General features: G+C 48.7%; 1 protein-coding gene across 1 annotated transcript in view; it reads right to left on the bottom strand.

Annotated features, from left to right (window-relative positions):
- ELAC2 (elaC ribonuclease Z 2) overlaps nucleotides 1-27,982 on the bottom strand; it is a 146,847-nt gene that overhangs the window by 91,675 nt on the left and 27,190 nt on the right. The window contains exons 3-6 of the mRNA XM_030208002.1: nucleotides 24,774-24,844; nucleotides 22,872-22,936; nucleotides 12,125-12,182; nucleotides 2,416-2,484 (exon numbers count right to left, since the gene is read on the bottom strand). Of these exons, the coding sequence (XP_030063862.1) occupies nucleotides 2,416-2,484; nucleotides 12,125-12,182; nucleotides 22,872-22,936; nucleotides 24,774-24,844 (263 nt within the window). The remainder of the gene's footprint in view (nucleotides 1-2,415; nucleotides 2,485-12,124; nucleotides 12,183-22,871; nucleotides 22,937-24,773; nucleotides 24,845-27,982) is intronic.

The following is a 27,982-nucleotide window of genomic DNA, read 5'->3' as shown; positions in this document are numbered from 1 at the left end:
CTCCGAGCTTCAGCAACACCTGCAAGGTCTCATATACTGCCGCCTGTTTGACGGCAGTGCCACATCGGGACTCCCAAAAACGCGTCTCCTACTGGAACAGCAACTTCTAGCCGGTAACCTTCTCTGATCAGGTGTAGGACCCACTGATCCAAAAGTAATCTTGATCCACTCGCCGCACATTTGTCCAAACGAAAGGAGTTCCTCTCCTGGAAACGGGTAAGTTGACCAAACCCCGTAGAGCGCCCTGGGCGATACCTGCGAGCTTCGCAAAAACGTGGCCTGGAAGAGGAGGGAAAAGAAGGACTTTTGGAAGAAGGCCTCGGCCCATCCTCAGGCAACCATTGGGATGTACAGTCCCCTAGGTCTTTAACAATCTTCTCCAAATCCTCCCCAAACAAAAGAAGGCCCCTACATGGTAACCTCACCAGCCTTTGTTTAGAGGCCATGTCAGCCACCCAATGCCAGAGCCAAAGAAGGCGGTGGGCAGCAACCGCCACAGATGATGCTTAGCCGAAGCTCTGACCAGATCATAAAAGGCATCAGCCAAAAAAGACAGGGCAGACTAAATACACGGGCCAACCTCAGCGAGGGACCCCACTCTGTTGGCGGGCTGCTCAATCGCCTGTTGCAACCAGGGAAGGCAGGCCCGGGCTGCATAGGAACTGCAAATAGCCGCCCATAAGGAAAGGCCCGAGATATCAAAGGACCGCTTCAGCGCGGATTCCAGCCGGCGGTACTGCATACCTTTCGAAGCGACCCCTCCCTCCACCGGGAGAGTAGGCCTTTTAGTCACAGCTGTGACTAAAGCATCCACTTTAGATATCCCAAAGAGGGTCAACTGACTTTCCCTCAGGGGATAAAGGTGACACATAGCCCTGGCCACTTTCAAGGGACCCTCAGGGTCAGACCAATAAGCTGAAATAAGCTCATGGATGGAAGAATGCATGGGAAAAGCCAGAGAAAGCTTCTTAGTGCTAGCCATCCTAGGATTAATAGAAGAGGCAGCGCCCTCGTCAGGATCGTCAAATCAAAGGGTCTGTAAGGCATCAGAAATGAGAGCTGGCAGTTTGTCACGGTGGAAAAGCCGAACCGCTTTAGGGTCATCCAACTCCTGTGGCAAGCAACCACCCTCATCTGGATCATCAGTCCGTGAGGGCCTGCCAGACCCCTCAGACTCCCCGAAACTAGACCACGGGGGAGAACAGAGTGAAGAGTCCCCCCTCAGATGAGATATTCACTCGTCTACGCTTAGCGTCAGCCAAAAGCTCGGGGGTAAAATAAAGTCTCCAGCAGATGCTGGGCTATCAAGAACCGGAGGCAACCCAGTCAGACAGGAATTGTCAGGAGCCTCAGGCAGTGCTCTTTTTAACATAAAAGTCTTATGCATCAGCAGCACAAATTCAGGGGAGAAAAACTCACCCTGTACATCCGCCCCCACATTGGGGGAAGCGGAGGCAAAAGCTCCTCTAGAAACCTTGAAACGAGGCGTCCCCCTGCACTCAGACCCCTCCGCAACCGCGAGGGTCGAGTCACGCGGCGCCTCCAAGATGGCGGCCGCTGCCAACTCTGGCGGGTGGGAAGAATCACCGCCCACCATGATCTGCGTTTCCCACAGTGGGAGCAGCGCTTAACCCCTTCAGCAGCCATCAAATAAATAAAACAAAATGGCGCCTTCGCACAAAAATTTACCCCGCACAGAGCGCTGTCAGCGGGAACCTCCCTGGAGGAGCTGGGCACCACTCTCACCTCAGGAGACCGAGTCAAACGAGCTGCGGTCAAGCTGCACCGAACCAGGAGCTCAGTTTTTTTTTTTTTTTTTTTGTAAGGAAAGTTACAGGCAGTCACAAAGGAACTCCGGGAGGAGGGGGAATGGGGTAAGGCAGGGAGAGGGAAAACCAAGTATGCCTTTAAAGTGGGCACCACCAGCCACAACACCCCCTACTCTACTGGCAAAGCACAGGAGCCACCCCAGGCAGAAATCCAGGAGCTGAGAAGCGACGTCCACACCTGCTGGGAGATAGAGATATACTGGAGGCAGAGAGAGTTGGGCATCCTGAAACACCATGTGCTTTCAGTGTTCTATATCTCCACCTGCTGGTAGGTGGATACAACCCATCAGTTAATGGATTCATCTGCTGTTTATGACAAGGAAAGTAACATTTTAAAAAGCAAGAGAAAGACAACAGAACATTTTCCAAGACAGTCTCAAATCTCATTATGTAATGTGATAAATGTTCATAGATGACCTGTAGTGTGACAAGAGGCATAGAAAAGTAGCATGGAAAAGAAACTCCTTGCCCTACAGCAAATGCTGAAATCTCAGTAGCTACTAGCTGTAGAATAGTGTCTACAAATCTGTTCAGATTCCTCCCCCACCTCCAAAACTATAAAATTGATCATATACCTGGAACTTACCAAATATGGGCACCTGATAGACAGTCATGGTGTCATCTGTATACTCTGAATCAGAAAAAGGTCGTACAGCTGCCAAAAAGAAAAAGATTAGGCATATCATGAATTATAAGGTGAAATTAGATCTTACCTGCTAATTTTCTTTCCTCTAGACCCTCCAGACCGGTCAAGACGCGTGGGTTATGTCCTCCTACCAGCAGAGGGAGACTGAGAAAACACTAAGCTTTTGAAGCCTGTATATATAACCTGTGCAGAACCTCCACTAGCCAGTATACCCCTGACAAAGCAGAGAAACAAAAAACACTAACAACAACTAGCAACCCTGTACGTGGTCACAGTAAACTGCAAAAACAAGAAACATCTTCCGCTTGCTCTTACGGAAACATGTTCCTTTGCCTTTGATAAAACAGTTGGGCTTCTACAGGTGGACTATCAAAGAAGAGCCCCACCTGTCCCGGACTCCTATCACAAAACAGAAATAAACAGTCTGCAATTAGAGAAACAACAATCTACAGCAGCCAAGAATTATCCAACAAACACACCTCCTGGCCTCCAATACAGACAGGGCGGGCTCTTGACCGGTCTGGAGGGTCTAGAGGAAAGAAAATTAGCAGGTAAGATCTAATTTCACCTTCCTCAGCGACCCTCCAGACCGGTCAAGACGCGTGGGACGTACCAGAGCAGTAACTAACTTACGGGAGGGACCTACTAAGGCCAGAGGTCAAAACTGCTGCCCCAAAGCGCACCTCGTCCTTTGCATGCACAGGAATCCTATAATGCTTCACAAAGGAATGCAACGAAATCCAAACCGCAGCCCAACAAATATCTAACAGAGAAATCATACTATTCTCCGCCCACGAGGCTGCCATTCCCCTAGTGGAATGAGCAGACCAGCCCCTAGGCACCACAGGACCCTTCACCAAGTAAGCAGATGCAACCGCCTCCTTCAACCACCGTGCTATGGTCACCTTAGGAGCCGCTGCACCCTTCTTTGGGCCACCATGAAGAACGAACAAACGGTCAGAGGCTCTGAAGTCCTGAGTTCCAGAGAGATAACAACTCAAAACTCTCCTGACATCCAACTTGGCAATACCACGCTGCTCCGAATCTCCAGCCATATCACCCAACACTGGCAGAGAGATGACCTGATTAACATGGAACTCGGAAACCACCTTGGGCAAAAAAAAGGAAAGCACCGTCCGCAACGAAACCTTTCCCTCAGAAAGGACAAAAATGGTTCCCTACAAGACAAAGCCTGAAGCTCTGAAACACTCCGTGCTGAAGTAATCGCCACCAACAAGACCGTCTTTAAAGATAAATCCTTACAAGATGCCGATACCAGCGGCACAAACGGAGGCCTGATCAAAGCATCCAAAACTAGCTTCAAATCCCACGGAGGCACCATCCGTCACTGAGGTGGACGCAGCAACTTAACACCCTTCAAAAAACGCACTACCTCAGGCACAGACGCGAAGGACTTTCACTGAAGCTTCCCACGAAAACATGACAAAGCTGCCACCTGAACCTTCAGTGTAGACAAGGCCAGACCCCTATCAACACCATCGTGCAAAAATTCCAAAACTTCCGCCACCGAAGAGCGAAACGGCCGAACTCGATGGTCTTCACACCAGTGCTCAAAGATTCTCCAAACCCGGACATACGCCAAGGAAGTGGATCGTCTACGGCAACTCAACATCGTAGCAAAGCCACTGGACGAAAGCCCCTTCTTCTTCAACTTGTGCCGCTCAAGAGCCAAGCCATAAGCGAAAACCGAGCCGGATCCAGCATGATTATCGGGCTTTGACACAGAACTGATCCCAACAAAGGCAGGGCCGCCGCCCCTACCAACCGCACCAGGTCTCCGTACCATGGTCGATGCTGCCAATCCGGAGCTACCAGAATCACCCGACCGAAGTGATGTTCGATGCGCTATATTACTCGACCGACTAACAGCCACGGAGGAAACACATACAGTCACTCCAGAGGCCAAGGCAACAGAAGAGCGTCGATTCCCTCCGCTCAAGGGTCTCTTCAGCGACTGAAAAAACAAAAAATCTCTGAACTTGCGCATAGCGAGCCGTTGCCCTAAGATCACCGAAAGTCCCCAGACCGACACAACTCACTGGAACACTGACCGAAGAAAAGACCACTCTCTGGGATCTAGAGTGTGCCTGCTGAGATAATCTGCATCTATGTGACCTACCCCGGCCACATGCGCTGCCAAGAGAGCCTGAAGATGAGTTCAACTGCGCCGCCAAGGCTCTTCGTCCCCCCTTGACGGTTGACATATGCTACTGCCATGGCATTGTCACAGAGCACTCGGACTGCCTTGTGGCGAACCACCGACGTCAAGGCCTGGAGCACCACCCGAATGGCCCGAGTTTCCAGCCGATTGATGGACCACTCTGCTTCTGCCCGAGACCACCGGCCTTGAGCTACCTGACCGAGACAATGTGCCCCCCAACCTTGCAGACTGGCATCCGTGACCATTACCAGCCCCTGTGGGGACTCCAACGGCATTCCTGTTCCCAAATTGCGCGGGTTGAGCCACCAGCGGAGACTGAGACGAGGGGCCACCGACAGCGGACAACACATTTCCAAGTCCTGCGACAGAGGGGACCAACGACTGAACAGAGCTGACTGTACCTGACGCATGTGCGCCCTGGCCCACGGAACTACCTCTATGGTCGCCGCCATCAGGCCCAGGACCTGACGATAAGTACGGGCCGTCGGCGCCTTCTCTGCAAGGAACCGACAAATCGGACCCTGTAACTTGGAACCAAAAGGCTGCACGAAGGAAAGTGAAGATAAGCTTCCGTCAAATCCAGGGAAGTGAGAAACTCTCCTTTCCGGACCGCACCAGTGACCGACCGCAACGTCTCCATCCGGAAAGAGGGCACCTTGAGTGCCGCATTGACCCTTTTGAGATCTAAAATGGGACGAAAAGTGTCCTCTTTCTTGTGGACCACAAAATAGATCAAATAGCACCCTGAGCGTTGCTGATCTGAAGGAACAGGAACCACGGCTCCCAATGCGAGCAGCCACCGCAGAGTGTCCCTCACTGCTGCCCTCTTGCTCCAAGACCGACAGAGGGATTCCAGAAACACTTCGGGAGAACAGCGCATATCCGCCTCGAAACACCTTGAGAACCCACTGATCTGACCTGATTTGGGCCCAGCTCTGGTAAAACAGACTCAGCCGAGCCCCAACATGCACCAGAGCCTGAGCCCGCACACCTTCATTGGGAATTGCGGCGTGAATACTAACCTCCTACGGAAAAGCCACGCCCTCCGCGACGATTCTCACGAAAGAACTGTGCGCGCTGGAAAAACCGACCCCTAGAGGTCCTACTACTATTAAACATTTCTATAGCACTACTAGACTTATACAGCGCTGTCCAAATTAACATGAAAAGACAGTCCCTGCTCAACAGAGCTCACAATCTAAATTGGACAGACAAACACACAGCTAGGGGTAGGTCCCACTCGATCTGCCCGGCCTATACCGCTGAGCCTCCCTAAACCGTCCCCGAGAGGAACTAGTTCTGGCCCCTGCCTTGAACCGAAAATCTGGAAGCCATAGAACCTTGGTATCACTAAGACCTCACACTAACTTGTCCAAATCTTCTCCAAAGAGCATAGCTCCCTTAAGTGGCAGAGACCCACAACCATAGCCATATTTTTTGTCTGAAGTAGGCAACAAATCATAAAAGCCTCAGACAAAAAGGATGAACCCATGTCCAAGTCGGCTAACTCCTGACCCCCAGAAGAACCAACATCTACCGAATCATCCAGGAGCTTCTCGGCCCAACGAAAACATGCCCGAGCTACCAGACCCCCACAAACCGAGGCCTGCAGGGCTAGAGCCGACAAAACAAAACTACGCTTGAGAAAAGATCCCAACTTCCTATCCTGAGGATCACGGAGGGCCGTTCCTCCATCAACCGGGATAGCCGTAGCTATAATTACTGCCGTCACTACTGCATCTACCGTGGGAGCCTTAAAGGAATCCCTATCGTCCTGAGGGAGGGGATAAAGCCTCGCCATTGCCTTTGCCACCTTACACGGCAAATCCCATTCCTGACAAATCATCTCCCGGAGATCCTTGTTCATAGGGAAGGATCACGCCTGACGCTGAATGCCCTTCACCAACGGATCCTGGACAGTTTCCCCCAAAGCCACCTCAGGACCAAACTGAAGGGTGGACGACACCTGATCTATGAGTTCTGACAGCTCATCTCTATGGAAAATCCGCACTATTGAAGGATCCTCTCCAGGAATCCACCAATCCTGCTCCTGAGAGCCGTCAATTCCATCTGACTCCCCCAGATCACTAAGCACAGCTTCTGCAGCTACAGGAGAAAAACATTGCCTGTCCTCTGACCACTCTAACCGTGGTCTCTCAGCCAAGACGGAAATAGCCCCCTCTTCCAATTAGGGGGGGGGGGTCCCGATCTCCAGGCCTGATACCGCGTCCAGACAAAATCTGGAGGAAAGCCCACCATTCCTGGACCGTCATTAGGCCCTTTTGTGCCAAAAACGGAGGCCGCAGGCCCAAAAACAGCTGGCTCCACGGGCCGCGTCAGACTCAAGATGGCGGCTGTTCCCGCCGAAACTGTTCCCGCTGACAGCGGCCCTGCCTACGCTCCCGCTGACCCGGAGACTCCCGACACCATCGATCCCTCCGCGGTCAAGTCGGGGGGTGCCGCAGCCACCTTTATAGGTGCACCGCAAAGCTACACTGAGCACCCGGCGCCTCTACCCCTCGCCACGAGCACGCGCGACATCGGAGGAGCTGGGCCGCCATAAACCACGAGGGAAGGGAAAAGCTGTTCCGCAAACGCGCCAAACCAAAAACTCCCTCACACTGCAAAAGCACTGAAGAAAGCGCTGCTCTCTCGTTCCAGCAAGGAATCGAAACCCCCGTTCGGTCCGCTGAAAATAAATAAATGCCCTTAAAGGCACAGTACTCCAACTCTGGCAGCTGGAAATTGTAAGGCACTCAAGGCTACAATACTGAGAAAGCAGCCGAGGCACAAAGCTGGCAAGCAAAATGAAATAGAATAACTGACCTTAAAGGCACAATACTCTAATTCTGGCATCTGGAAATTGTAAGGCACTCAAGGCTACAATACTGAGAAAGCAGCCGAGGCACAAAACTGCCAAGCAAACAGAAATAGAGAGCAGCACAGGGGGAGGGACCCAAACATAGGTGTAACACCCCAGGGGGAAAAACTGGGCCCCACCAGACCCAGGGCCACAAAGCACTTTTTTTTTTTTTTTTTTTTTACACACACGTACAGGGTACTGCAACAGAATAAAGTTTGGAAGGAAAAAAATCCTACGACCCAATGACAAACTACCTCACCAGATTATTGGAGACTGCACAGGCTGTCAACTGCTACCTCTGCTGAGACTGAGAAAATACTGGCTAGTGGAGGTTCTGCACAGGTTATATATACAGGCTTCAAAAGCTTAGTGTTTTCTCAGTCTCCCTCTGCTGGTAGGAGGACATAACCCACGCGTCTTGACCGGTCTGGAGGGTCGCTGCGGAAATATAGTTATCCCACAGACCTGTGTTAAAAACAGAGGGTCCCAATCTTTTCAGCTGTAAGGAGTACTTAACATTCATAAAGTTCAGGGACACCTAGTTAATCCCCATTCCTCTTTTCTAGCTACCTATCTCCTCAGCACTAAGCTTGTCCCTACTAGGCCCCTGTTTACTCCTCTTCCTTATCTCCACCAGCCTCTCCCCCTCTTTTCCCTCCCCCTCCTAAACAATCCCAACCAGTCTGTCTCTCTCTTTTTCTCTCTCCATTGTCTATGGGTCCCAACAGTCTATTCCCTCCTGCCCTCCAGTCTCTGGTGTGGACTAGCTGGGAAGGGAAAGTCTTAATACCCCCTAGCCAGACTGTCTCCTTCTGCCAGTCCGCACTAGTCGGCCTTTTTCTCCCTCCCCCCACCTTTTAATATCTCCCTCTCCTCATTTAGCTATACTGCACTATTTTTCCCAGTGCTCCTTCTTACAGTCTCCATGGCTGCCTCTGATCATACACCCAGTCACCTTTGTTAGTTTCATTCCCACAACTGCTTCCAGTCTGTGCAGCCATCTACAATCCCACCATACAGCTACTGCTTCTTCCAACCCCTGCAGCTGCTGATGCTACTACTGCCATCCCCATGGCCACCGCTATAGCATGGATTATATTAGCATGAAAAGGGGAAAAAAAAAAAAAAAAAAGACTTGTGTTCTACAGACTCCTGTAATGGTCTCATAAATCCCCAGGCAAAACCTCAAGACGCTGAAGGCAAAGTCTGGCCATGCATTCCACCCTCGTCCCAGTTATACAGATATTGAGGAAAACAAAGCAGAGGTAACACACAGTAACATAGCAAATGACAGCAAAGACCTGCATGGTCCATTCAGTCTGCCCAATCAGGCAGAGAGCTGAACCTTCCATTCTGTGTAGGTTATAATCATTCAGTGCAACAAAATGGGTTTGTCAACTTTGCCACCGAGTCTAATGCTAGTTGACAATGATGTATCATCAATAACCCCTACCACTGTGAATATACATTCACTGGTTATGCTGGTTGGTAGCCAGGACCAGAAATGCTGGGTGATCCTGGCTGGATCTAGTCCAACTACAGACTTGTGTATAAAGGGTATGTCAATGGAGTCTGTGGACATGGCCTCAATGGACTCTGCATTAACAGTGATTCCCAAACCTGTCCTGGGGGCTCCCCAGCCAGTCAAGTTTTCAGTATATTCATAACAAATAACCAAGACAGACATTTGGAAGCAATGCATGCAAATCAGGTATGATACATAATTTTACCTTCCATATCATCATGCTGATCAATCCATAGACTGGTGGGATGTACCGAGCAGTACTCACCCAGGGCGGGACATAGAAATCCCTGACCGCAACACTGAAGCTCCAAACCGGGCCTCCGCCCGAGCAGCCACAGTCAAGCGGTAATGACTGGAGAAGGTATGAGGCGAAGCCCAAGTTGCCGCCCTACAAATCTCTTTCAAGGAGACGGACCCGGCCTCTGCCATCAAGGCCGCCTGTGCTCTAGTGGAGTGAGCCTTCAGCCGGATAGGCGGCACCTTCCCCGCGGCCGCATAAGCCGCTGCAATGGTTTCCTTGACCCCTCGTGCCACTGTTGGCTTGGATTCCTGCAGACCCTTACGAGGACCTGCGAACAGCACAAACAGATGATCCGACTTCCGGAAATCATTGGTCACTTCCAAGTATCTGATGATGACTCGTCTCACATCTAGATATTTGAGAACAGAGTACTCCTCTGGGTAGTCCTCCCTACGAAAGGAGGGTAGACAGAGCTGCTGATTCACATGGAAACGAGAAAATCTTGGGCAGGAAGGAAGGCACTGTGCAAATAGACACTCCTGCCTCAGTGAACTGCAGGAAGGGCTCTCGACATGATAGCGCCTGGAGCTCGGAAACTCGTCTGGCTGAAGTGATAGCCACCAAAAAGACCGCTTTCAATGTCAGGTCTTTCAGAGATGCCCTCGACAAGGGTTCAAAAGGCGGCTTCTGCAAGGCTCTTAGCACTAGATTGAGATTCCACGCAGGCACCACCGAGTGCACAGGAGGGCGTAGGTGATTAACTCCCTTGAGAAAGTGCACCACATCTGGCTGTGAGGCCAGGGACGCACCCTTCAGGCGACCCCTGAAGCAAGCCAGAGCCGCTACCTGGACTTTAAGGGAACTGAGCGAAAGGCCTTTCTCCAGACCTTCTTGCAGGAACGCCAACACTGAAGAAATTGGAGCAGTGAAGGGAGAAAGAGAGCCTGCCTCACACCACGATGCAAAGGTACGCCAAACCCTGGCGTAAGCAGTAGAAGTAGAGCGCTTCCTCGCTCTAAGCATAGTGGCGATGACCTTGTCTGAGAAGCCCTTCTTCCTCAGACCGAGGCTCTCAAGACATCATACAGCAAGTCTGCCAAGTAAGCCAAGCCCGATTCCAGGGCCGGCCAATCAGCCCTCAAGGAAGGATCCGAGGGGGAAGCCCGCTGCATAATAGTCAGGCACGCCCTGGCCACATAGGAGCCGCAAACTGAGGCCTGCAAACTTAAAGCAGCCGCCTCGAAGGACGACTTTAAAGCCGCCTCCAATCTTCTGTCTTGGGCGTCCTTTAGGGCCATGCCACCTTCCACCGGCAACGCCGTTTTCTTAGTCACCGCAGTGATTAAAGAATCCACGGTAGGCCCAAGAAAGGCCTCCCATTCACCTTCAGGCAAAGGATAGAGGCGGGACATAGCCCTAGCCACTTTAAGGCACGCTTCTGGGAAATCCCATTGAGCCGAAATCAAGGTGTGCATGGCTTCATGCACGTGGAAGGTTCTAGGCGGGCGCTTCGTCCCCAGCATAATGGCAGAGCCAGCAGAGGCTGGGGGAGAGACGTCCTCCGGAGAGGAAATCTTCAAAATGCTCATGGCCTGCACTAACAGGTTGTGCAAATCCTCTGAGCGAAAGATCCGCGCTGCAGAGGGGTCATCCGCTCCATCCGAGCGGGAATCCATCAAGGAATCCCCAAAGGACCGTTGGGAGAACTCAGATACACTACCCTCATCTACATCAGAGGAGACAGAGTCCTCTAGGGCCTGGAAATCTACCCGAGGGCTTTTGCTTCCAGATGCCTCAACCCCTTTATCAGACAGGGGAGCAGGGGCAGCATTTTGCATAAGAAAAGCCTGATGCAGCAGCAAAATGAACTCAGGGGAGAAACCCCCCAGACTGTGCACTTCTGCAGCCTGGGCCACGGCCCTAGATGCACCCTCAACCGGCGCTCGCAAGAGCGGGGGAGAAACATGCTGTGCATCCAAAATGGCGTCCGGCGCGAAACTCCGAGAAGGAGCCGCGCGGGAAGAACGGCGCTTAGTTTTGCCGCTTTCCTTGCCATCACCCGAATCAAGGGCGACCATAGCATTACCGTCTCCCACCTCCAGGGCGGCCCAAGAAGAAGCCGTCCGAGCAGAGTGGCCGGCCAAAACGGAGGGGGCGAGCAGCGGGGGATGGGCGCTTATGGCGGGAAAAAACGCCGCAACCAAAGGAAGAACCGGGACACTGACCGGACTCCAAACGGACGCCCAAAAAAAGGCGATTCAGGCTTTGAAACCCCCCGCAAGAATTAGGCTTGGAGACCTAGCCAGAGCTGCTGCTGTGTGTGACCACCACCTGCTGAGATAGAGAACATACTGGGGAGTTTCCAGCAGCACATGACCACATATAGGGAGGCAAAAGGATTGCTATCTCCACCTGCTGGTAGATGGACACAACCCACCAGTCTATGGATTGATCAGCATGACGATATGGAATGCATATTCATTGTGGATATCCTGAAACCCTGGTCTGTTTGTGGACCTCAAGGATCAAAATTGAGTAGCCCTGACCTGTAACATGGTCAAAGTATCTTGCATCTCAACATCCATGTTACAGAGGTTTTACAATGTAGTTTTAAGAACCCTACCCAAATGGCTTTTTGTCATTACTCATCTATTTTACCCAGTCATCTGACAAACTACCCTTACAGCCCTCAACAAGTGGTGCCCCGCTATAACACCACCCTATCCCTGTTTGCTCCCTTTCTTACCATTTACTTTTTATCTTTAGGTAAAGAAGGGGCAGCCAACTAGTCTTCAAAGGCTGTAGAGAGAGAAGAGGTGATTAAAACATGAAACTTACCTAGTTCTAGTTCACGTAATGGGCCAGAAAATACTTTCATAGCATCCAGGTACTTTTGCTAGGAGTGTGGGAAAAGAAAAATTAAAAAAATTATGAGGAAACAAAATGAACCTGGTAACCAATATATAGTCATAAGTCACATGCAATGGATTGCTTAGTTTTAAGCAAAGGACAGGGCTCACAGAACAAATGACATTTTAAGTTCTTAAGGACTATGGTCACACATGGTATAGGATGAAATAACTTGATATTACACGCCTTCCTAAACCTCAAAGCAAATACAGTTTAAAAATACATCAATATTACCATAAATTTTCCTATTTTTCTTACCCCTACCCAATGGCTCCCCCTCAGATGGGCTGTCAAACAAATCAGTCACATGAAATGAGCCAAGCTTTGGTCAGTTTTCTAAATTAAAAAAAAAAAAAAAAAAATTCCTCCTTCCAAAGGAAGGAAAAAAATAAAAAAAAGGCATTCTGGTGACCAGAAAAGGCAAAGGAAAAATTAGGTTACCTACCTTGGTAATTTTCTTTCCTTTAGTCTAGCAGATGAAGCCATTACGTATGGGTTATGTCCATCAACCAGCAGGGGAGATAGAGAGCACTCAAACTTTCACAGTGCCCTCTTGGCCAGCTAGCTCCCTGCCTCTTCAGTATTTGAAGCTTCCAAAGCAGTATGGCAAACCGCAATGGGAATCACAAGAGCTTTCCTCACAGCGAACGATGGCCCATCACAAGGGCATGAACTCATAAAGGAGGGAATGCACATCCTCCTGGAGGGAATAAAACTCATCCTCCTTATTGTATAAGTGGAGGGGAACACACGGCGCCTCCTGGAGGGAATCACACATCCTCCAACACACTGGAGGGAATGAACTCATCCTCCTATTTATAGACTGGAGGGGAACACACGCTGCCTCCTGGAGGGAATGAACACATCCTCCCTAAATTTAAACTGAACATGAATCCTGAAGATTGTTTTCCAACTTTCTCCCAAGGAAGGAACTTCAGGAAATTAGAACAGAACCTGAAAAAACAGATTCACAGCATACAGACAATCATACAGGGAGGGCTCATGGCTTCATCTGCTATGACTAAAGGAAAGAAAATTACCAAGGTAAGAACCTAATTTTCCCTTCCTTGTCATCAAGCAGATGAAGCCATTACGTATGGGATGTAGCAAAGCAATCCCTAGATAGGGTGGGAAACAAGCCACACCACGCGCTAGCACTTGTGCACCAAAACGCGCATCCCTCCTGGCAGCCACATCCAGCTGTAATGTCGGGCAAAGGAGAGCTTAGAAGCCCATGTTGCTGCACTGCATATCTCTTGAAGAGAGAGTGCTCCAGTTTCAGCCAAAGAGGAAGAAATCGCTCTAGTAGAATGTGCCTTAAAGGCTACAGGCGGAACCCTGCCGGCCAGCAGATAAGCTGAAAAGATCGTTTCTTTGAGCCAGCGGGCAATAGTGGCTTTAGACGCTGGAGACCCTCTGTGAGAACCGGATAGCAAAACAAACAGATGATCAGAAGTCCTGAAAGAGTTAGTAACTCGCAGATACTGCAGCAGAGTCCTGCGCACATCCAAAAGGTGCAGCTGCCCAAAAGATTCTGGAAACTCTTCCTCTGAAAAAGAGGGCAAGAAAATAGGCTGGTTTAAGTGAAAGGCTGAAACCACCTTAGGCATAAGGAAGGCACGGTCCGAACCGTGACTCCAGACTCTGAAAATTGCAGAAATGGGTCTCTACAGGACAGCGCCTGGAGCTCTGACACCCGTCTCGCCGAGGTAATGGCCACCAGAAAAACGGCCTTCAGTGTCAAGTCTTTCTCCGATGCTCGCCGAAGCGGCTCAAAAGGAGATGCTTGCAGGGTTTTCAAAACTAGCCCCAGGTTCCAAGCTGGACAGGGTGCTCGCACTGGAGGTCGGAGCCAAAGCACCCCTCTAAGAAACCGTGCCACATCTGGGTGAGCAGCCAAAGACACGCCTTCCACCTTACCACGAAGGGAGGCCAACGCTGCCACCTGCACCCGCAGGGAATTATAGGCCAAGCCTTTTTGTACACCTTCCTACAAAAAGTCCAGAATCGGCGAGACAGGAGCCCGCATTGGAACAATGGCTCTGGAAGCACACCAAGACTCAAATAGGCACCAAATCCTGGCATAAGCCACGGAAGTGGACCGCTTGCGGGCTTGCAGGAGAGTGGAAATAACTATTGGAATAACCTTTATCCCTCAATTGCGCCCTCTCAATAGCCATGCCGTAAGACCAAAGCGGCCGGCGTCCTCCATGGCTACTGGTCCCTGAGTTAACAGGTTCGGTACCAGAGGTAACGGCAGAGGAGCCTCCAGGAGAATCTGTCGGAGGTCTGCATACCAAGGTCTCCTTGGCCAATTCGGGGCGATGAGGACCACTTCTCCTGGGTGCAGCCGAATCCTCAAGAGCAGGCGCCCTATCAAGGGCCATGGGGGAAAACACAAAGTAGACCCGGAGGCCAGGGCTGAGCCAAGGCATCCAACCCCGCCGAGCAAGGATCTCTCCATCTGCTGAAGAAGCACGGGACTTTGGTATTGGCACGTCGCCATTAGATCCATCACGGGCTTGCCCCATTTGGCACAGATCTGCAGGAATACTTCGTCTGCCAGATTCCATTCTGCTGGATCGATCTGATGCCTGCTCAGATATCGGCCTGCACATTGCTCTGACCTGCAATAGAGCTGCCGACAGACACTGAAGATGCAGCTCGGCCCAGTGGCAAATCAGTTCGGCCTGCGCGGCTAGTGCTCTGCACCTTGTTCCGCCTTGTCGATTTATATAGGCCACCGTTGTCGTGTTGTCCGACATCACTCTGACAGCCAATCCTTCCAGGGTCACTTGAAAGGCCAGAAGCGCCTGAAACACCGCTTTCAACTCTAGGCGGTTGATGGACCACTCCGACTCCTCGGGTGTCCATAGACCCTGGGCATGCTTCCCCTTGCAGTGTGCGCCCCAGCCCTTCAGGCTGGCATCTGTTATCACTAGGCACCAAACGGGAGCGTCAGCGGCATTCCTCGCCGCAGCATGCTGTCCGAGAGCCATCACTCCATGCTGAGACGGCCGCAGGGAGCCAAGTAAGTCTGCATTGGTAATCCTGAGAAATAGGAGACCATCTCCGGAGTAGGGAATACTGTAGAGGTCTCAGGTGCACTCTCGCCCAGGGTACCACTTCCATCGTGTCCGTCATCGATCCCAGCAGCTGGACAATGTCCCAAGCTCGCGGGCGGGGCATCCTCAGGAGCAGACGGACCTGATTCTGAAGCTTGCACCGCCTTAGCTCGGGTAGGAACACATAGCCCGAGACTGTGTCGAACCTGGCCCCCAAAAACTCTAGAGATTGTGAAGGGGACAGGTGACTTTGGCCATATTGACGACCCAGCCTAGAGATTGCAGTACTGAGACCACTCTGGCTGTAGCTTGTAAGCTCTCTGATGCAGAGTCTGCTCTGATGAGCCAGTCGTCTAGGTACGGGTGAACCCTGATACCTTCTCGCCTGAGAAAAGCAGCTACTACCACCATTACCTTCGAAAAGGTTCGGGGAGCTGTGGCGAGGCCAAAAGGCAAGGCCCTGAACTGGAAATGTTTTCCCAACACCGCAAACCTCAGAAACTTCTGGTGCGGGGGCCAAATCGGTATGTGCAAGTAAGCTTCTTTCAGGTCTAGAGACGTGAGAAACTCTCCTAGCTGAACCGCCGCAATGACGGAGCGCAGGGATTCCATGTGGAAATGCCGCACTCTCAGGGACTTGTTCACTTCTTTTAAGTCCAGAATAGGGCGAAAGGACCCACCTTTTCGCGGCACCACAAAGTAGATGGAGTATCGGCCGCAGCCTTGCTCGGCGGGAGGCACCAGGGTCACTGCCCCCAACTGAATCGACCTTGTAAAGTTCCTCCACCGCCGCCCGTTTGACGGCAGAACCGCATCGGGACTCCACAAACACGTCTCTTACTGGGCGTTGAATTCTATTCTGTATCCATCTCTGATCAGGTCCAGAACCCACTGATCTGAGGAAATCTTGGCCCACTCCTCGACAAAGAGGGAAAGCCGTCCTCCGATGACAGGCATCGAGGAGAGGGCCGGCGCACCATCATTGAGAGCCCCTGAACTCCTGGTCTTGAGCAACCGGCTGCGGAACGCTTGTCCGAGCGAAAGGAGTTCCTCTGCTGACCACGGGCACGTGAAAGTGAACCCAGCAGAACGCCCCGGGCGGTACCTTCTAGCTTCACGGAAGCGAGGTCTGTACGAGGAGTGGACCGCCTGGCCCTTAGAGGAAGGCCTCTGCCTATCTTCGGGCAAGCGCTGGGGTTTTTGGATCACCCAGGCCTTTCACAATTTTCTCTAACTCTCACCAAATAGGAGAAGTCCTTGAAAAGGCAACTTCACCAACCTTTGCTTAGAGGCCATGTCCGCTGCCCAGTGTCGTAGCCACAGACGACGGCGAGCCGCCACTGCTAACTGCCATTGTTTAGCCGAAGCTCTGACAAGGTCATAAAGGGCATCAGCCAGAAAGGACAAGGCCACCTCCATCCGCGGAGCCACATCCAAGAAGGTCTCCGCTCCATCTCCGGGCTGAGCCACTGCCTGTTGCAGCCAGCTAGGGCAGGCTCTCACAGCATAACAGCTGCATGCAGACGCTCCCGAACAGTGAGACCTGCAATTTCAAAGGACCGTTTCAAACGCTGTTTCCAGCCTACGGTCTTGAACATCCTTCAGGGCAACACCTCCTTCAACAGGGAGGGTAGTTCTCTGTCACCGCAGTGACTAGGGCATCCACTGTAGGCATTTGAAAACGAGCCATATGTCCCTCACGCAGAGGGTATAACTGCCCCATAGCCCTGGAAACTCTCAAAGGTCCCTCGGGGTCAGCCCACTGAGCCGAAACAAGCTCTAGGATGGAGTCATGCAAAGGGAAGGCCCGAGCAGCTTTCTTGGTACTAGCCATCCTGGGATTACCCGAGGAGGCCATGCCACTGTCAGGATCTTCATCGAGAGGGCCTGCAGGGTATCTGAAATAAGCGCTGGCAGCTCATCACGGTGGAAATCCTCACCGCGGAGGGATCATCCAGATCCTGTGGTAAATCCGCACCTGACTCTGGTTCCTCAGACCAAGAACGTCTGTCAGAGTTCTCCGAATCCTCACACCCCGACCACGGGGTGGGGGGGGGGGGGGGGGGGGGGGGGAAGGTGCACCACAATCTGAAGGAAAATTAACCCTTCTGCGCTTATCTTTAGGCCAAGCATACCGGGAAAAAAGCCTCACTGGGCAGTCCCAGGCCAGAATCCATCGGGGGGGGCAATCAGAGGAGCCTCAGGCGACCCTCGAGGAAGGGCTCTTTTCATCATGTATGCTTTATGCAGCAAAAGCACAAAATCCGGGGAGAAAATCTCACCCTGGGCACCCAAATCCTGTCCGGTGCTAGCCACTCCTGAAATAACCTCATCTCGAGGTGCCCCCCCCCCCGGCTCAGGTCTCTCCGTGTCCACGGAGGCCGCGCCATGCGGTGTAAGCAAAATGGCGCCCGCTGCCAGCTCAGAGCGGGGAAAGAAACATCGCTCGCCATGCTCGGGCCGGCTCCTACGCCAATACAGCACGATTTACAGAGCCCTGCTGCTGATTTGCGCTTGCCACAAGTGGAACAGCGCTTTACATTGTCCGCAAGCCATCGCCGAAAAACGGCGGTAAAAATCCAAAATGGCGGTTTCGCGCCAAAATCGCCCCGATCGCCGGCCCACCCCGGAGGAGTTGGAAAACACTCTTACCTCAAAGGATCTAGTGTACAACTGCGATCCTGCTGAAAATCAGGTCAAAAACCTCTGTTCCAGCGGCTCTGCGTTTAAAAACGCGACGCGACTTTTTTTTTTTTTTTAAAGCTGTGAGGAAAGCAGAGGTATTGAAGAATCCGGAGGCTCAGATGAGTGGGAAAGGCAGGGAAAGGGCGAACCTATATGCCTGCATCCACTTGTTGGTGGGTAAGGACAGGGAAAAGCAAGGCAATATGTCCACATCCACAGAGGTATGGGTAAGGCAGGGAAAGGGCTAACCTATGTGCCTTTAAAGTGAAGCTGCTATAGCCTCCAACACCCCGGTTAACAACTGGCAAGCCCAGGAACCACCTCCCGGCAGATTTTTCTGGAGCTCGAACAAGCTGCAGCCACCCTGCTAAGGGAGATAGAGATACTGAAGAGGCAGTGGAGCTAGCTGGACAAGAGGGCACTGTGAAAGTTTGAGTGCTCTCTATCTCCCTGCTGGTTGATGGACATAACCCATACGTAATGGCTTCATCTGCTTGATGACAAGGAAACACCTTATTTTCTATGGGGTCCTTTTACTAAGGTGTGCTGAAAAATGGCTTACAGTAGTGTAGGCATGGGTTTTTGGGCGCGCGCAGGATCCAATGTTCAGTGCGCCTGTAAACAAAAAGGCTTTTTTTTTACATTTTTGCCGAAAATGGATGTGCGGCAAAATAAAAAATTGGTGCATGTCCATTGTGGGTCTGAGACCTAACCGCCAGCCACTGACTTAGCAGTAAGGTCTCATGCGTTAACCAGGCAGTAATGACCTTATGCACATCAAATGCCACTTGACACACATCGCTGACACCTGTCAGAAAATAAAAAAAAATTATTTTTCGGATGTACGTGTGCTAAAAATGAAATTACCGCCAAGAGCCACGCGGTAGCCAGGCACAACTCCAAATTGGCGCACGTTGGGGGCTCACAGGCATTTACATGGCTTAGTAAAGGGCCCCTATGTATTGTAGGGGCATTCAATCAGGAAAGCATAATACTGGGATGACTGCAGTGCAAGAAGGAACAAAGGCAGATGAGCCAACCACCATAAAATTTTACTATGTACTATGTGAAAGATCATACACAGACTGAACAGGCAATGTGCTCCAATAAACTGTCTCCAACATGACACTGGCAGTAATTTTACAATTAAAGTTGCCATAACTGACATAATAGAAGTCCTGCAAATGAACAATTAAAATAATCTGAATTGGAGACAAGTACAACAGAGCTAAAGTCGTTATATGTGACAGCCTCTGGGAAAAAGTGACTAAAGTAGCAGATTCAAAATATTGAAATAGCTGATTTTTCATGTCATGTGTGTGCAAAAGTTAGATGCTAGAACTTCTCTAACTCCCCCCCCCCCCCCCCAAAAAAAAAAAAAAATTTTTTTTTTTTTTTTGTTACATTTGTACCCCGCGCTTTCCCACTCATGGCAGGCTCAATGCGGCTTACATGGGGCAATGGAGGGTTAAGTGACTTGCCTAGAGTCACAAGGAGCTGCCTGTGCCTGAAGTGGGAATCGAACTCAGTTCCTCAGGACCAAAGTCCACCACCCTAACCACTAGGCCACTCCTCCACTAAAAGGATGGGGTTGAGACTTGTATTACAAATTATTTGCTCTAACAGGATTCATTAAGCCTCATTTTGACTAATCAGCTTCTCTCACAGATGGTCACATATTGGAAAAAACTCACATGCTGCACAAGGCAAAGACTTGCAAAACTGGAACAAAGTACTGCTGAAATTTGAACATCTAGATCAGTGGTTCTGAACCCAGTCAAGATTTCAGGATACCAACAATGAATATGCACGAGATAAATTTGCATGTAGGCAGTGCATGCAGATTTCACATGGTTGTAGTTTGATTGTTTCATTGGGGTGGGGGGGGGGGGGTTAAGGCTAAATTTTGGCACATTAGCATATATACATCTCATACATATAAACACACACTAGAATAAAATACTGAATATGAAGCCAACATATCAAACCAGTGGGTGTTTTTTTTCTTTTTTTTTTTTTGGTGGGGGGGGGGGGGGGGGTTAACCTGAAATAAGAGCCGGCACCATGGGAGATCTCCCTTTATGCCCCCCTTTCATATCCACATAAATTAGCAAGGGGAGAGTGCATGTTCCCTTTCTTCTTTCCTAGGCTGACACCAGCATCCACCCATTTTCTCCTTCTCCCTTCCTCATTACCAAAACTTCCCCATACCATGACACATGGCTGGGGGGGGGGGGACCAGCCCACCACCCCCCACCCTAAACAGGCAGCACTTTTTCCTGGGGCCATCCACAAGCAGATTCCCCTCCCTACCCAGGGAACACTTTTTTCTACCCCTCCTCCCCCCCCAGAGGCAGTGCTTACCCCCCACCCCCAGGCATAACGTTTTTGTTCTTTAGGCACCCTCCACTGCTAGCACTTACCCCCAGGGGCGACTCAAGATAATCTGATACCTGAGGCGGTATCCCCCAAGGCACCCAAAATATAAAGGGCACCCCTGAAACCACTGGTGTTTGTCTTGACCACTGATATTCAGCATTTTTATTTTGCATGATAGAGCCTGCTTTCAAATAGGGCCAGGCACTTATGAAATAACACAAAACCCTGCAAAAAGATACTCAAAACCTATACAGAAAATTTAACACAACAGCCCAAACTCACCTATGAAAAGACAGTGCAATAAATATTACAGGGCCCTACAGCACCAATATACCTGCTACTAGGAAACAGGAACAAGCTGGACTGTTACACATTCCTACAGATTACATGTGAGCAGAATCCTTCACCTCAGTTGCACATGTACACATGGACAGATCCTCATGTAATACAGAACAGGAAACCACAAAAAAAACATGAAGATAAAACTCAAATGGAGTCCCCCAAGAAAGCCACACTCTATAAGCAGTGCAAATATGGATGAAAGAGAAAAACAATTTTCTCCTGTACTCTGCAAAACACAAAATAGATTGTACGTTTCACAAAGCAGTAGCAAAAGAGAGGGTCAAAGTACACAGCATGAAGACAATCAAAAAAGCACCAAGGGCAGTCAAGCATGGGATAGTCAAGAGTCCTTTACTGATGAACCTGACATGGACCGTGTTTCGGCATGGAACGCCTGGGTTCAGGAGTCCAAAATGGGTCAAGGTTCTTGAAAATATAGTACTGAAGCAAACACAGTTGAGAACCATAACTTTTCAGCAAAATGACAGAGGAATCAAAGGCATACTGCCACAAAACAGCATCAATTGCTGTGATACTATATTTTGAACTTTTCAAGAGCCTTGACCAATTTGTTTGACCCCCAATGCAGTGTTTCACACAGAAAAACAGCCTGTGTTGGGTTCATCAGTAAAGGACTCTTCACTATCCCATGCTTGACAGCCTTTGGTGCTTTTTTTCATTCTGCCCCAATTTCACAAAGCAGACATCTCGGTCCTTAAAAAGTATAATAAAAATAATTTCTCTCTTTTCTACCTGTGTCTGAGCACTTTATTTTTCTGATTGAGCTAGTCCCAGTCTCTTCCACTTTCCTCGAGTTAGTCTCTAAAGCTTTTCCATTTCTTTTTTTCTCTGGTCTTTTTCCTTCTCTACATGTCCTGGCATTTGTTTCCACCCCCCTCCCCCCCCCAACACACTTTCTCTGTGTTTATCTCCCTTTCTCTAACCCTCTAGTCCTTAGCCTTCATTTCACTTCTCATCTACCTATTGACTGCTCCCATCTCCCTTTTCATTCCTCTCCAACACTCATATTGTCACCCCTCTCTCCTTCACCAGTCTCCTATCTCCGTCCTTTCCACCTTCCTGTATTTATACCTCTTAGCTCTCATCTACCCTCCACAGCATCTTCACCACCCTGTCAAATCACATCCTTGTCTCTCTTCCTTCCACCCCTTCCTCAAGGCCATCTTCTCTTACCCTTACCCCATGCCCTATTGCCTCTTTCACATCTTGTTAACCCCATTTCCACCCTCACTCAACCCCTTCAGGAGATCCCATCCTGTTCCTCCAATACACCTCATAGCTCCATCCATCTTCTACTCTGTTCCCCTCCCCCCCCCCCCACACTCCCTAGCCCCATCCATCTTCTGCTCTGTTCCCCTCCACTCATACCCCCTAGCCCAATCCATCTTCTGCTCTATTCCCCCCACCCATACCCCCTAGCCCAATCCATCTTCTGCTCTATTCCCCCCCCACCCATACCCCCTAGCCCAATCTATCTTCTGTGCATTTGACTTTTCTTCTCTCTTGATGTTCACAGACATTCTCTTATGTCTCTGTCCAGCACCTCCCCTCTGTGTCCCTATCCCTAGTCCCCCCCCCCCATATTCAGTATCTGCCCTCTGTGTCCTCATCTCTGCTCCATCCAGCTTCTTCCCCTTCCTCTTGCACTTGAACAAGCATCTCCCCCTCCACCTGGTACTGCATCTCTCCCCACCTCCCCTCAAGGATCCAGCATATTTACCAATCTTCTCAAACACCCCCCACTCATCTGGTGGGGTTTTTTTTTTTTTTGTTAGGTTGTTGTGCTGGAAAAAGGACAGCTCCATGGGAAACAGGGGGGAAAGATGAAGGAAAGGAAGAAGTAAATTTGTGGGGCACCAGAGACAGGCTGAAAAAATGTGTCTATCCAACTACTGGAGAGAGAAAATACAGAGGAGCTGGACTGGATGCCAAGAGATATGTCTCAGCTCAGTTGTCTCTCTCTACCTGCTGGTTGATGGACAACTCCCCCACAGGTTCTGGAATAGCAGGAAGCTACCTAATGGAAACAAGTTTACACCTACTCTGAAGCCGATGTAAATATGTGCATACATAGATGTGCGTTTTATAAAATACGTTATGTATATCACAACTGCCACTGCTCTGCCCAGTTACACCCCAGATGAAGATTACAAAAGCATACACTGAAGGATGTTTCTACTTACCACCTGTGGAGGACCAGAAAGCGCACACTTTGGAACTCCTGTGTCCTTCAAAGTGAGAAGCATGCCTAAAACAGAGAATACAAATCTGTATTATGATCAACAGATGTGGAAATCTACAATACCTCCTAGACATACACAATTAGCATGCTCTGATGGACAGATTTTTTTTTGTTTGTGCTGAATTAGGATTTTATTACTTAGCTGTTATAGGAAGTTTGCTAGTAAGTTTGGAACAAAGCTATTGCTAAAAGAAACATTGCTAGCGTTGCCTGCTATTTACACAATACACTTTTATATCTATGGGAGTTTCTCCTATCGGTGTACTTATTGCCAGTGAACAGAGCGGAATCAGGACCAGACACTATATACAGCCCTAACTGGGTTCTCACCCAGGGATAGCAATTGTTCTCCTTACAGAGCCAGGGCTATGTATGAGGCAGTGCACTACTCCCTACAATACAAGCTACTAGGGCTCTGGCTATAAATAAGTGAAACATACATCAGATTATGCTATAGTGTTGGTAGCATGGTGGTACTAATATGTCAAGTTGTAGAAGTAGCTGCCAAATTGTAATGCTCAAAAAGTAAAAAGTATCAACAAAAAGCGATTCACCTTCCAGTGCTGCAAAATATAGCCTGGATATCAATCATGTACCAATAAACCTCCTAAAAATTGCTTTCATTTTAGGGATGTACATGGCAAAAAAGTTCCTTAGTTTTTATTGGCCCTATTTGGGAGTCCAAAGACACTTTACTTTGTTAGGTTTGATATACTGCCTCTTGAGCATAAGCTAAGTAAAGAGATTTACAATCTGAAAATAAATAGAACTAGGAGCAGGTACCAAACAGCATGAAACAAACACGAGACATCAGTACAAAAGAAAAGAAAAAGGAACCTACAACCATGTTGTCTGTCCCTGTCTCCCCCCAGCCCCAGAGTGAGCACCATTAAACCCCAAAGGTCTGGAAAGAAAAAAAAATGTAGACAGATTAATCTTGAGAGCAGCTTTGAATCGTGAACAATTCATCTCAGCCCTGGAAGGAGGGGGCACCAAGATCCAGAGTACAGGAGCAAGTCAGTAAGGAAAAGAAATACAGCACTCTAGTGGGATTTTACAACAAACCATTCTTAATTGAAACTTGCTGGCAGGCATCTGCCTTAGAGGCAGAACGCCAGGAGTGGCACGAACATACCAAAGCACAGGGAAGGTGGAAACATGGAGTCATTCTCCTGGCCTTGGAAGAATCAGTTAAAGTTCATCCCTCAATTAGTCTGTGCTACCAATGAATTAGTTTTGTTTTTTAATCAATAAAACGGATGAAAAATGTTAAAGAATTCCACACATTTAAAAAATCTGCATCACAAATTATAGAAAAATTAGTGAACGAGTTAGGAACGTATAAGAACGTAAGAACTGCCACACTGGAACAGAACAAAGGTCCATGAAGCCAAGTAACTTGTTTTCAACTGTAGCCAATCTGGGTCACAAGTAGTCAACAGATGAACTCTTTAAAAAAAAAAAAAAAAAGGTTTGGACAAATTCATAAACTACTACTAACAAGGTGGACTTTTGAGGTAAGCAGCATGGTATCTATTTTTGGGATCCTGCTAACTGCATTTAGCACAGCCTTAGGCAACGAATTCTACAGCTGTGCATCAAATAGAAAAATATGTCCTCCAATTAGTTTTAAACGTGCAAAAAAAACTAAATATTACTAAGATGGAAATCATTTCTAAGGTCCAGTGCATAGTAGGGGTAACATACAACCCAGACATTTTATGTACAGCAATGAGTTACAAGCATAAAACATTAGCCACACTTACAATAAAGCTGCCATGGACAAAAATAAAAATCCAAAACAAAATGGGGGGGGGGGGGGGGGGGGGGAACCCCCACATACCTGGCAATCCTCCAACATTTGCCCAGTTCATTCTGGTGAGAAAAATGTTGTCCAATCGAGCCACTTTCAATCTAGAAGTTGAGAAACAGCTATATGAATAAAGAGCATATAGGAAAATAAAAAAACAGAAGAAATGTGTCATAGAAGCTAGTTCTCCAAGTTGCAGTCTTAACTGGTAAAGGGACTCCTATTTCTCTCACTGCAGAGTAACAGGAGCACTGCTAGAACAGTTCCTCTTTACGATTGTTGGATTTTAGCCTTACTCACTCATTTTTTCTAAATCAGAGATCAAGGCAAGTTATGAACCTTGTTTAAGTGGCCTTATGATTTAAGCTGTCCCTGTGGCAATGGACGGTGAAGTGACTTGATCACAGGATCATCAATGGGAGAGATAGGATTTAAAATCTTGACTTAACCACTAAGTGCATCACATTATCTTGGGAAGCCAAGTCTATCTGAGCTCCATTGTGCCCTCGCTGCCAGGGATATTGTTTATCTGTCAGAAGTCCTCTATTTCTATGAAACAGTATATAGACATTTGAAAGTAACTGTGGAGAAGACAGCTAAAGCTGGAAAAAAGGACAAAAGGACAATGTCAGCAAGTGGTGTGGCAGGTTCCAAAAGTAAATAAAATCATGCAACAAGTTACAGAAGTGGTAGTTTAAGCTCTAATTGGGAAGTTAAATAAAATATCAGACCAACTGAAGTTAGAACAGTGTATTTCCACTGTAGAGGACTCATGCCCAGATGATCGAAAGCACCGTGCCATTCCAAAGAGTGCTCTAAAAATAGCACTGGAAAAGCACAGGGCTTTACCGCCCCTATGATCAGAGATAATAGCACGCAAATTTATGCACTCTATCTCTGATTATAGGGTAAAGTGAAGGAGGATTATGGCTGAGCACGCGCTCAGACACAATCCTCCTGCACTTGTTTGACAGGTCTGGGCTGTCAAAAGTCCAGACCTGTCAAACAGGGGTTGGCGGTCTGTGGGACCACTAGAACCCAACCAGCAAGGCCCTGGTGGCCCAGTGTCCCACTGAACCCCCACCCCAAGCAGCGACATGGGGCTGGAGGTCCAGTGGACCTCCAGCCCCCCCCCCCGACCCAAGATCCATCGGATATCCAGCCCCTCAACCCCCCTTGCATCACCCCCAAAAAAGCCCTGATGGCCCCATGGGCTGCGAATCCAGCCCCCCCCCCCCCCAACCTGGTGCCCCAGCAACCCTCTTCTCCGCCCCCCAGTACCTTTTTTGGAGGAGGAAGGTAGTAACTCCCTCCTCTTCCAGCGCCACCTTGAAAATGGGATGCACTGGGTGGGGCTTCACACCATATATTCAAAGGCAAAAAGCTGCGCATTGGAGCTAACAAGTGTAAGAATATGGCTGTTTGCATCATTGTGCATGACAGATAGCAAGCTGCAGCAGGACATAACTCAACAACCTCTAGATCTCTGTGCTCACTATCAGCTGGTTGCTTAAACTATTAAGCTACCTCTACACTTAACTCCGTAATAAACGCTAGCTGTCCCATACAATGAAAAGGTACAAAAATGCAATAGAAGCAATTAGAGCCACTGGTGGTGCTGCAGATACCATGGTGCATAGGCGGTCGGTGCCCAACTGTTTTGGGAGGCTAAAGGGGGCGGGGTTAGGGGTGGAGCTTAAATCCATAATTGTCTGATACACAGAAAAAAATAAAAATAAAAGTCAATACCTTTTATTAAATTTAGATATTAGATATGTATATGTCAAAGAATAAAGTGGTTGCTCAAAGCATATACTAACCACAATCACTCAACTGTAAAACACTATGCACAAATTTGTGCAAAAACACACTCAGAACCTTACTGTACCATAACACTAGGCAGACCCTAATACACCAATATACCACCCATATGGAAAATGCAGACAGTCAACAATATGAAACAAGGGATCATAATATCACAATTCTCACGTAGAGCCACAAAACACCCTTTTAGGGTGGATAGTGTTCACAATGAGCTCCTTTTATTAACGACTATATGTAGATCCTTCAAGAGGTAGTGTGTCGTGATTTAGGCTCTAAAACCCTTTCTGATGTTTTGGTGCCACCTCAGTAAGGCCAATACACAATCTCTCCACTGCAAAACACTACACACAAACTTGTGCAAAAACACACTCATAACCTTAGCAAACCATAACAGCACTAATTCCAAGGACAGGACGAGCTACAACCTTATGCGTGGAAAGGCAGCACTGTAATTACACCAGGCTCTAAAACCTAGTGAAACAAAAAAAACCCCAAAAAGGGCTGTAAATACTACACACTAGTAGAATACTGCACCTTGATTACACATGAAAAACACATGACGGGGGGGGAGTGGCAAGATGGCGTCCTAGCTAGACCTACAATACTTTCTCTGTTAGCGGGTATTTACCTAATTCAGCTTTTTTATCCCCTAAATTTCGATATGCCGCATACTAAGAGAAAGGGGACAACAAGGGGGCAATCGCCGCTTCCTTTAACATCGTCTCCTGCCCAGCTAACACTTGATCGGTTTGTAAGGTGCTTACCTCCTGAACGAGGATTGGCGTGCCCCGCATTGAGCGATGTCGAGGGAGCGGCAATTAGAAAATTATAATCGAAGACTAACTTTGAGATTGCTAAATTTTCCAATGCTGCCAACTATGACACCTTGTGATTTTCTTAAGAAGTATCTTCTAGAAATATTGAATTTTTCCTCAACAGATATTCCCCCTTGTAATAGAGTGTATTATCTGCCAAATGTTTTAAAAGAGAGAAATGTTTCTGAATCAGCGAAGGTTGCATTGGATATTGATACTCAAAACTTAACTGCTATCTTGGAAGATTCCATGGGAGATGTTACAACAAGAGGAACTTTAATCTTGACCTTGGTCTTTGAACAAGATATAAATTTATTGATGAAACTTTACTTTAAATATTCCTCTAAATTATTTTGTGGCCAAAGAGTCTGGATGTATCCAGATGTAGCAAAGATTACACAACAAAGGAGGAAACAGTTTTTACAATTGAGGAATGATGTTAAAGGATTGGGAGCAACATTTATGTTGGCCTATCCTTGTAAATGCTTAATTCGCCTATCTGGAATTAAATATGTATTCTTTGATCCACTTCAATTAAAGACGTTTCTGGACTCTAAAAAACTTTCTAGTTAAATGGTTTGAATAATTCTCAGCGATGATGTA

The sequence above is a fragment of the Microcaecilia unicolor genome, chromosome 6 (genome assembly GCF_901765095.1).
Source record: "Microcaecilia unicolor chromosome 6, aMicUni1.1, whole genome shotgun sequence".
Lineage (NCBI taxonomy): Eukaryota > Metazoa > Chordata > Amphibia > Gymnophiona > Siphonopidae > Microcaecilia > Microcaecilia unicolor.
Note: the sequence above shows the minus strand (reverse complement) of the source record. Positions and strands in the feature narration are given on the sequence as shown.